This window comes from Quercus lobata, chromosome 3 (genome assembly GCF_001633185.2).
Source record: "Quercus lobata isolate SW786 chromosome 3, ValleyOak3.0 Primary Assembly, whole genome shotgun sequence".
NCBI lineage: Eukaryota > Viridiplantae > Streptophyta > Magnoliopsida > Fagales > Fagaceae > Quercus > Quercus lobata.
The window spans coordinates 42,207,472-42,219,378 of record NC_044906.1 but is presented as its reverse complement, the minus strand read 5'-3'; the positions used below and the strand labels follow the sequence as shown (position 1 = coordinate 42,219,378).

The following is an 11,907-nucleotide window of genomic DNA, read 5'->3' as shown; positions in this document are numbered from 1 at the left end:
ATAATATAAATCCATGCACAAAATTTTAATAAAAAATTTCACCTAAAACATTTCATCAAATAAGGAAGCTAGTCATCAGTCATTATGTATATGGAAGTTATTGATTGCTTTAAAGTAAATTTTTTGTTGGTCATGTTAACAGTTGTCCTTAGTGCAATTATTAACAAATCATTTTAAGAAATTTTTAATACAACTTTTCTGGAAAATAGAAAAAGTTGTTAAAACATTAATTAATTTTTTTTCCCATAAAACCTTTCTTAAAATGATTTATAAACAAATTCCTTTAAGACATCTGTTATATAGCTATTCTTTAATTGCATTTAGATAGAAACATACTTTCTTTGAAATCAAAATTAAAAATAATGATTGCATCTTTTAGTGTTTAGTGACTATTTTGCACTTTTGCTATTTCTATTTACAAATCATTCGCATTTAACTTGTGCAAATGTATAAAGTCAACACGCATTAGTAAATCTAAATCACAATGAGTGATGTAATAAGGAAAGAAAATTATATTATTATCTATGAAAATCGTAACAAAAATAGACTTGCAAGTTACTACAAGTTACAACAACAATAATAATACAATTAAAAGTATCATTCCTCACAAGGTCACGGTCACGGTCACCGTCACAGCTCTAACGATATGTTAATTGAATTGGAAAAACAATTGCACCATCACCGACAATAATTGTGTGCGCACCAGATGGCAAGAGAGCATTACCATAGGAGTCTACAATGCCCAAGCCCTGGCAAGTATTTATGGCAAACTGAATAGTCTTACTCGTCCCAGCTGCAACAAAAACCTTCTGGAACGCAATCAAATTCTTAATATGAGTTCCAACAATACCAACTGGGGGCTGTGAGTAAACCAAAACAACTTCATCCCCATCTCTGTTGCCCACATTTTTAACTTCAACTGCAAGTTTAAATTTTTTATTACATCTCAAGTCATCTATTGCAATTGCCGGGCAGCTGGGCTTGAAGGTTCCATTTTTATATGGTAGGTCACGGCAGTGTTGAAATTTTGTCAATTTTATTTGCAGTCTATTTGTCGCGGCTTTTAGTGTATAGTTGAATTTTGTGTAGCTGAGGCCATAACCAAAGGGGAAGACAGTGGGGCCATCAAAGAACTTATATGTTCGACCTGGGTAGCCATTGCTATCATCTGGCCTTAATTGCATGGATGTTAGGGGTAGCTTGTCAACGTAATCGGCTTGATACCAAGTAACGGGTAATCTTCCTCCTGAAAAAAAAATTAATATAGAAGAATATGTATGTATTAATATGTATGTACAAATGAAATTAACCAAGGTGGATATGCATTGGCATACGGAATTAAAGTTGGATGTTACCTGGATTGTATTTTCCAAAAATAATATCCGCAATGGCTTGACCACCTTCCTCTCCAGGATATCCAGACCACAAGATGGCATGGATTTTGGGGTTATTCTTAGCAAAGGAGATATCAACACCTCCGGCCGACATGATTACAAGAACTACGGGGCCTTTTGAAGCATTAGCAACCTGGTTGATAAGATCAGTTTGTTTTCCAGGAAGGAAGAGATCCAACCTGTCTCTGCTCTCTGCCTCAATTGATAAATCAATTCCGGCAACAATTATAGTGGCATCAGATGTTGTGGCGACTTGCACGGCTGGGCCAATCAAGCTCCCATCGGGGCATTTAACATTTGAACATCCTGCTGCATAGTTCACTCTTCCATAACTGGAGAAGCCATTAAGTGGGGTTATATATCGACATGGAGTACCTTTATTCCATGGGTCAAATGCATAGTTTCCAATCATGGCAGTGGAAGCATTAGCATGTGGTCCAACCACTGCTAGGGAAGGGTACTTTCCAGTTGCCAATGGCAAAATTCCATTATCATTCTTCAAAAGAACAATTCCCTCCCTCGCTGCTTCTGCCGCTAACTCGATGTGCTCGTTAGAGCACACATCATTTATTCCAAGAGAATTGTATTGTGAGTGTCCATCAAATATTCCTAGCCTCATAAGCACAACATAGAGGTATTGTAGTGACCGGTCTACAAGTGCCTCCCTAACCTTCCCATGTTTCACAGCATTTTCAACATTATTGGTGTAGTAAACTCCACAATCCAAATCCAAACCTAAACCAAGAAGAAATTAAATGTCAGTGAACAAAAAAGCAAAACGAGGAAAAAAAGAGAGAAAGAAATGAATAGGAAAGGCACATAATTAACTAGCCTGCTTGTAGTGTGTATGAAACTGCAGTCTCATTGTCAACGTTTAGCCATTTGTGGTTCTTAATCATTACTTCAATAGAATCACAATCTGCAACTATATATCTGGCAAAAATTGTAATATTAGTCTTAATTACAAAAATAGCATCCTAATTAAAATTTAGAGTCTATTTGAATTGAGGAGTGGGAGGAAGTAAAGTATAGTTAACTTAAAAAAGGTTAATTTTTGGCCAATTCTACTCCCCCTCCCTCTACCTCAATTCAAATGGACCATAGTATTTTGATATTGAGATTAGAATTTAGATTGTACCCATGAAGATTCCAATCTTCTCTAACGGTTTGCTTCAAGAGTTTGGGATCAGCACAAGCAGGTATGCCATTAACACGGTTATAAGAGCACATGACACTACTAACATCACCATTTTCAACACACATTTGGAAGGGTCGGTTAAATGTCTCTGCCAAATCTTGTTCTGTCACCTTCAAATAAAAATCAATAAATACTTTGCTTTAATTTGTTTTTGAATCATAGTAGTATATCAACTTTAGAATTAGGATTTTCATAGAGTAGTTACCTTGGCATCAAAACTGTAACGCTCAACTCCTTTCCAATTGTCAACATCATAGGCAGTAAAGTGCTTGCAACATGCAGAAACTTTAAGCGGTCTAGAGTTTAAATCCTTAAAGTGCTCCGTTCCCTCAACATCTTGCAAGCCTCTCACGTAATTCGCAGCATAGGTGCCAACTACAAATGGATCTTCACCAGGTGTCTCAATGATTCTTCCCCATCTTGGATCTCTTGCTACGTTAATGGTTGGACTCCAAAATGTTAATCCAGCATGCCCTAAATTGTACAATGCTCGTGCTTCTGTGGAAACAGCCTGTATCCAGCAAGGAAGTTTAGCATATTTATTAAAAACGAATACTTTAATCTTTAAATACAACTGAATGGGTTAAATTTTACCTTCCCAATTGTGTTCCACAATGACTCGTTGAATGAAGCTGTTGTGAGAATCGGCGTGGGAAAGCTAGTTGCATGTGCTACTGAATCATCGAAAAAGGTACCTGGACCGACATTGGACAAACCATGGAGCGCCTCAGACCACCACTCGTATTCAGGCAGGCCTATTCTTGGGGCTCCGTAAGCACGATTTCCTAGCTGTCGCACCTTTTCATACAACGTCATTTGACTCACCAAATCTCTTGCTCGGACTTGGTAGGAAAGTTTCTTGTCACAAAAGGGGAATGATTTGATATCCAATCCAAGTTGGGCATACCTGGCGGGATCACATATATAGGTGAAGTTACTACGGCCAGGGGTCACAGTATCACGGCCTATTTTTGTGACTCTTTTTCTTGCATCAGTGTATATGACACAGAAAGCCAAAGTGAGATAGATGCAAAGCAGAAAAGTAAGTAGTGTTCTCGCCATGGCTTGTAATTGCTTTGCATGCATGTAATACTACTCGCCCATTAAGGCTCTTATATATAGAGGAAGGAAGATCTCATATCCAAAATAATAAAAAATAAAAAATTAGACTTGTGAGTTGGCGTATCTCTTTATTGTGAGGATAAGCTTACTTCTCGATTGGTATTTTATGTAGACTTCTGGTTTCGACGCTTGATAGTATATTTGTTTATTTAACAACCTAAACATAACAAAGTAATGGTATCTGTTATACTGGATTTAGTTTTCCCGCCATAGGATTTTATGTGTTTATCTATACATAGAACGACCTTTTTGTTTTCTGAATTGAACGACCTAAATCTAACCAAATAATGTTTGTTGATGCCTACTTTTGACAAAGTACCCAACAGTAGAAGAAGCCCAACAATATAAAGAAAATGAAATAGAAATAGTAAAGAATGCCCAACAGGCCCACAAGAATAAAAAGAGGTAATGAGAGCGTAAGTAGGCTGAGGAAGCCTAATAAATGAAGTAGTAAACTCATGGGAATAGTAAGAGGTAGAGAGAGAGAGAGAGAGAATAATTGGGCCGATGAAACCCATGAAATGAGTTAGTAAACTCAATGGGTTGGCTTAAAGGCCAATAAGCCCAAGAAGTAAAGAGAAGTAAAGATGTGGTAATTGGGTCGAGGAAGCCCAAAGAATCTAGCAAAAAGCCTATGGGAGTAAAAGAGGTAAAGAGGTAGTAAATGGGCCAAGGAAGCCCGAGGAATAAAATGATGAAATGGGCTAGTGCAGTAGAAATGTTGACCAATGAAACCCAAGAGAGTCAAAAATGTGAAAAGTGGGCTTGGGAAGCCTTGAGCAGAAAATTGACAAGGAAGTGGGCTGACACGGCAGCCCACAAGCCCACGATGTAACACAAAGCGAAAGGAGGGTAAAGCTATAGTAGGCACGATGAAATGATATGGGAAAGCAATAGCCAAAAGGCCTACAGACGCAAGGAAGAAAAATATGGGCTCAGAAGGAAGATGATGACTCCTGCCCAAGTAATAACCAATCCAAAGAGGAGATGAAAGGCAGTGAACATGAGCCCAAAAGCCCATACGTCCTTCACGCTGCAAGAGATAAATTAATACCAACCAGAATGTACAGCAGAATCAGGCAAACACAAAAGCAACAAAAATGGTGTGAAGGCCAAAAAGAAACAAATTAAGATGGAACTGGAGCATGCACAAAGGGCCAAGATGCCACCTATTTGTACCTAGCCAATACATGGGAGGTGAACCACGGGTCAAGGGTATCAGAGAGTGTGGTCTAGCGGTGGGAAGAAAGAAGGGGTCTATTTTGGGGTCCCTGCTCAAACTTCTTTATGGAGAAATGTGCTACTGGGATAACATCTCTCCCAAAAGAAGTAAGTATGAGCTGAGACCACTTGATGCATACCATAGAGGTAGGTGGGGAGAGACTTAATCCATATACAAATGAGAGTAGTGAAAACAGAAAGTTAAGAAACAAGACAAGCCATTTTGTCTGAGAATGAGGAGTGGTGCAACCAACACATTTAGAGCAATGGTAGTAACTGAGTAGCTAGCAAGCCAGTGGGCAGTCTTGGAAGGACACCCATAAGGAGCCAAAAGCAGTTGAGGGTAAAAATGGCAAATCTCAGCATGGTAAACAGTATAAAAGGTGGTAACTATGAACAATAAAGATAACGGGAAAAGGGAGGAAAAAAGAGATGGTGAAAAAAAGAAGAAGAGGTAGAGCGAGGAAGAAAAAAAAGAGAAAATAAAAGAAAACACAAAAATAAGAGAGAAGCACGAGTGGTGGGAATAGAGGCATACATCAATAGATTGCCCATTTAGGTCATTTACCCATTAATAGACCCATTCTTTGAGAAAACAGAGGATTGAATTTAAAACCATTTAGGTCATTTTTCCCAAGTGCATAACTTCTACGGTAGAAGCCTTCTTTGAGGTTACCCACATTGGAGATCGATTCCCTTCTTGGCACTACAACAAAATGTATTTTCAGTGACGAAAATATTTGTCACTAAAAGTCCAGTTTTTTATCGTAAGTACCTTTAGCGGCGAAATCTACTATTTAGCAATGAAATTCATTTTGTCACTAATACCCTATCGCTAAAGGTCTTAGCGATGAAAAATTTCTTAACTAAAGGTTCGATTATTTAAAAAATAAAAAAATAAAAACTTTAGCGACGAAAACATTTCGTTGCTAAATTTTTTTTCTCACCAAAAACACTATTCAACAACAAAAATATTTTGTCGCCAAAAACACTTTATTTTATTAAATCATATTTAGTGATGAAAAATTCTGTCGCTAATACTATTTTTAAGAAAATTCAGGTACATAGAGTGACGAAAAAGTTCGTCATTAAAACTATTTTTAAGAAAATTCAGGCACCTGTAGCGATTAAAATTTTCGTCACTAAAACTATTTCTTAAAAAATTCTACTACATTTAGCAACAAAATATTTCATCACTAAAACAATTTTTTTTTTTGGGCTATATTTGGTGACGGAAAAATTCGGCGCTAAAACTAATTTTTTGTTTTTATTTTTTATGTTTTTGATATTAACCTGTAACCTATCATTACATTATTAAAACCTCACATTTGAATAACACATTTATAAGAAAACGATCCATACATTCCACAAGTAAAAAATAAAACAAATATCCAACTTAATCCACCCATACAAATTGTTTGCAACACATACAATAACACAAGATGTTTTATAACAATACAAAAAGTTTAGCATAATATAATTAGGACCAAAAGAAGATGTCCTCAAATATCTTCAAGTAGTGCCAAAAGAAAATGACCTAAAAGCCACCAATAAGAAATCTGCACAAATATAAAAACAATACTACATTAAAATCGTAAAGTAAAAACATTAATTATGTTATAAAAAACATTTCTAACAATGAATTAAGAGTAGCCACACCTTAAAATCACAACTCCTAATATATATAAGTTGTAGAAAGCAAATATAGATTTTCAAGTGTAATGTAACACAATTAGTTTCAAATAATGTATTAAAAAAGTAATCACACCATGTAGTGCGGCTCAATTGCTAAAATAAAGTATTAACCAATAAGTCTTTTAACTTGAAGACAAACTACCCTCATAGGTAAGAGTGTCATCATAACCCTTACTCCTCAAAAAGTTAAGGATATTCTTTTGCACCTCTTCTTGCTTAGCTTGAGCCTCTTGGTCCCTAGCTCTTGCCTCTTTGAGCTCAATTATCTCACTTTCTAGACAATGGACATATTCTACCAAGGAACTAGATAAGACGGTGGTTATAAGAGAAGGTGAAGGTCTTATGCCAAGTCTTTTTACAATACCAGATTTCTTCTTAAAAGCCATGTTTGATATCTCCACTTGGGTAAGGGGAATTGCATTAGGATCTTGACAATGCTCCTCTTGTACTTTCAAATTAGTTTCCTATCATTTCAAATTAGTTTCCTATCATTTGAAACAATCATAACATTAATAGGGATGGAGTGATACACATACATATTTCACTTCATCCTCAAGGTGTATCCACATATTTGTCTTTGGATTGAAATGAACATCTTTAAAAAAATTTGCCAATTCAGGAACTTTACCTCCATTATTATTTGTCTAATTAATTAACATTCGAGTGTTAGATAGATACAGCTAATTAATCACAACATGTAATTCACTAAGGTTTAAGAAAATGAAAAAACACGCACCTCCTCATCTACCGTAATAGCAAGTGTCTTTGTCTCGCATCTATGTTTGCTTGAAGTTTTTTTTCCTATTTTCAGAGTTTTTTTATTTTTTTTTTTTCTGATTTTTCCTAATAAATAGCATTCAAGATATTTATTAGATCATGACTCTTACACTATACATTTACTTCATCTAAATATTAATCTAATTATTTGACAATATAATGTAGTAAACATTGGATAATAATAATATACGCATAAATATTTACCAGCCATTCCTTGTTGGGCCATTTCCCATCAATGAGTCCAATCCACTGCTCAAATGTGGCATTCTATTGCAGGTGGCTTCTTGCATAGTCAGAACCATGAGATTCTACGAGCTTTTTATAAGCCTGATGCAACTTGTTGGAGCTGCTACTCAATAATCTTCCACATTTTGTATTCAATGTTTTTGTTACCAAGTTGGAATCTCCTTGTACGTAATTCAAACTGATCCTATGAAATAAAGTGTATATGTATTATAAAAGTATTATTATATGAATTTAATATGCTTAGTGACAACAAAGATGAGTTAGACGTCATCAATGTAAATTTACTGCGACATTTTGAAACATCACATCTCTAGTAGCAACATCAAAATTTTTCTAATTTTTCACTTTGTAACTGGATATATTACTTCACATTTGTACGCCAATTTCATTGACAAGCTTGCATGCATTCTTCCTAATAGGAGCAACATATTCTGTAGCTATACGTACTAGCAACTTAACACCTTTCTCAACAAGTGCCCGTATTGCTATACCACATGTTGTTTCACAGGTATTTTTGCTAGTAAATCCTATTTAGATATTATCAATGTTAAAAAATTATACATTCCATGTACATTATAGCTAAATTAAGTGAAGTATAATCTCAAAAGTAAAGACAGGATTTGCTTCAGGAGGTGTTCCCGTAGATTGGACCATTGGAAAAGATACCTCGCCTCGCGAGCGTGTAAGTCGTCTTGATGCCATCTATAACTAACAAACATACATATAATGGAACAAAAAAGTCATTACAAATAATGGAACAACAAAGTTATTATCTAATATAATAATTCTAATAACAATAACATCTATTGTAGCAAACAAGACATCACATTTATAGTACCTTTTGGATTAAAGAATTAGATGACTCATCATCATTGTCATCGTCACCAATAGGTGGTACATAATCATCATCATCTACCACAACATTAACTCTATTTCTTTTCCCTTTTGCACAATTGGACTAAGTAGAATCCTTTAGAGAAGTTGAGATGTGCTTCAATCCGGCCCAAAGCATTAATTTTCTCTTGGTTTTGCCTCGTTCTATCCAATCTTGTCATCTCATACTTCGGTATATTAAGTGTATTTGGCCTTTTTGGGTATTTTATGAAACTATGTGAAAGCTCGAAAATGTGTTAAAAAACACAAGAGCTGTTTAGACCCCCAAATTAAAGTTACGGATCGAAAGATTTACACTAACCTAATTCTAAGTGTGGAATAGTGTAAATGCGAGCGGATAAACAAACAAGCTAATCTAATCCATAATCAAGACAACACAACAGTAAAACAGAATGTAAAAGATTAGGGAAGAGAGATGCAAATACAAGATAACACGTCGATATGTTATCGAAGAGGAAACCGAAGAACTCGGCGAAAAACCTCTCCGCCGTCCTCCAAGCGGTAATCGATCCACTAGACAATCAGTTGGGATGCATGGGTTAGCAAGTGACCCTCCGAGCCTAATCTACCTGATGTACCTAAGCCTTCCAAGCTCCTACTCCAACAAGGCTTCTTGGAACCGTGTCTTGTCTAGCTCTCTGGATCTCACAACAAGCTCCATGTTACATCTGCCATCTTTGGCTTCTTCTAATACTTCCCAGAAGCACCAAACTATCACTTGACACTTTGAAAGGGTGTGGTAAGTGTTTGGACTATCAACCTCTCAATGGTATGGAAATGGAGAGGTAGGAGTTAAGGAAATCCACAAGCATATGTGTAGAGATATATGGGTATGATAATCTCTAACTCTCAAGGTTTGAGGCTAGGGTTTTCTCTCAAAAGTACTCCTCAACATTTGTGGGTAATGTGGGTATATATAGTGTGGGTACAGAAAGTGTGTATCAAATAGCACAATTTGGCAAAACAGTATATTTCGTGGGTGTCTCGCGGGAAGGCCTTACCCGCGAGATACTTGCGAAACACAACTGTCTCCATCTATACTGACTCTTCGCAGTCTAGTCATGTGCAAGGCACATTTGCGGGATGCTTAGTCACGAGATACCCGCGAGCACTCTTCTGGCTTTAATTGCTTGAGTGTTCACACTCTCTCTCTAACACACAACCCTTACAATCAAACCCCACAATAAATATAAGGTAAAAAAGATTGAATATAATTACAATCAAATTTGGCACGAAATAAAAGCCAACAAGATACATATTTGTAAATCACAATTTTACAATCTCCCCCTTTTGGCTATTACATGACAAAACCCCTAAAACAAACTCTAGACTTAAACATGAGTTTGGGAACATTGGCAAAACTCACTTACACCTAATCTAGAAACTGTGAAGCACTTACACGTTTATACCTATAACCTGAAACACTCACACACAAACAAAAACTTTCATTAAGCTTATGACGAGTTAAATGCAAGGTATGTACATGAGCAAGCATAGTGCGATCAAGTTTGTAAACATTAGATATCATGTACACAAAAAACTTGATCAAACAAGTTCAGTCATTAAAGAATGACTACAATGAACATTTAGCAAGTAAGTGTTCATCTGGACATGCAAGTAAATAGCAATCACTTATGATTACTTGTATGTCCAACACATGACCAATGCACAATACATGAAGTATATGCATCTAGGAACAAGATCCTACTAGGGCACAAGTGTGAGGTACTCAAGACATATTATCAATATCTAAAAGTGCTAAAAAATGCTACAAAACAGTAAGGTAAAAAACACAATATTTTAAATAGCTAAGCATAATCATGAACTATGAGCAAAGCAAACATAGTTAATGTAGCACAAAGCTCTTTCTCTCTTTCTCTCTTTCTCCCCCTATCATATCACTCCCCCTATCATGAATCTTAGGAGCTGTGATGAACTTGGAACATATATACATGTAATCTGAAACACTTGTACAAAACACATTAGACCCTCAAGGTAAAGTAAGTAATAAAAGGACAAGAATAATGTAATAAGTAAATTGTGATCAAGTAAACATGATGTGAAACAAATGAGCAACTTGATCATACACCAAAACAGTTATATAGAAATGACTACAATAACCACATAGTAAAGCAAATGATCATTCGAACAAGCATAAGGATGTATGCATATTCAACACATAAACACGATGCGATGAGAGCAATAAAGCATAGAACACAAAGCACCATAAAACACTAAGAAAACAAGTATAAGGTAAAACAAGGTTTTCTCATAAAAGAATGTCTTCTCGCCCTTGATATATGCATCTCCCCTATGGATTTCTCCCCCTACGAATGTGCACGAGGTAGAATTACTCCCCCTAAAAGCGTGCACATGAGTCACATAGAAATGACAATACAAACCGGTATACTCTCCCCCTTTTTGTCACAAATAGACAAATGAATCAAGAGGAAGGAGGGAAAGAAAAGGAGATATGAACAAGGACAAGATGCATGAGGGGTGCAAGATGAATAAGAAAATAAAGCTCAATCAAAAGACAAAAAAAATCCCTTTTAAAAAATGTTACAAAGCATAAAGAACATGATATGCTAAGGATGATGGAAGATGATATAAACCTAGGTATGACATAGACACAAGAATATGTTATATGTGCTAAAAGGTCTAAAAAAATTTAACTAACATGAGTAATTGCAAAACATGTCAAGTGTTAGAGTGTGTGCAGCAAAGGTGCATCTAGAGTGCATCTAGAGTGCATCTAGTGTGCATGTGAGATGCATGACCAATGCATGAGTAAGCACTCATGGGGCAAGGTGTACAAAACACACAACTAATGATTAAAACATGATAAATATGAATAATTATGATGATCTCTAAAGTTTGGTACTCATCGAAGTCCAAAACAACGAGAAAATTCCATTTGGGCATTTTATCAAACACATAGAGTGCACACACTACACATGTATGTTAAACAATGCATGAACAAATGAAAATCTTGCCTAAATACATGTTATTTTTGCCACAAGAGTCCAACATCCAAAGCAAATCATCATTTAAAACAAAGCCTAATCAAAAAGATTGTCAAAAGTTAAGTTTTCCAACTCCCATTTGAGAAAATCCCAACTATGAACATAAAACCCCCAAAAACATAATCTAAGGATAAAAAACAATGAAAAACATTAAACTTGTGTGTTGTGTGTGTGAATCAAGTGTGGAATAGTCCTTAGACCAGAGTGAAGCTTCAATGATCAATTCAATCAAGTCATACACAACTAGTACTAAATCAAGTGGTCTATCTCAATTATAGAAATGAACATATATGACCTCCCACAAGAAAATGATTACATATCTTTAAAGCTTTTC

General features: G+C 35.8%; 1 protein-coding gene across 1 annotated transcript; it reads right to left on the bottom strand.

Moving 5' to 3' along the window:
- Window positions 1–629: 629 nt before the first annotated feature.
- On the bottom strand, window positions 630–3,654 carry LOC115980909 (beta-xylosidase/alpha-L-arabinofuranosidase 1-like). The gene is made up of 6 exons (XM_031103107.1): window positions 3,187–3,654; window positions 2,798–3,103; window positions 2,533–2,702; window positions 2,227–2,327; window positions 1,356–2,129; window positions 630–1,246 (listed from the first exon to the last, which is right to left on the bottom strand). Exons 1-6 carry the CDS (start codon window positions 3,652–3,654, stop codon window positions 639–641), a joined length of 2,427 nt encoding a protein of 808 aa, XP_030958967.1. The 3' UTR covers window positions 630–638.
- Between the last annotated feature and the right edge of the window lie 8,253 nt (window positions 3,655–11,907).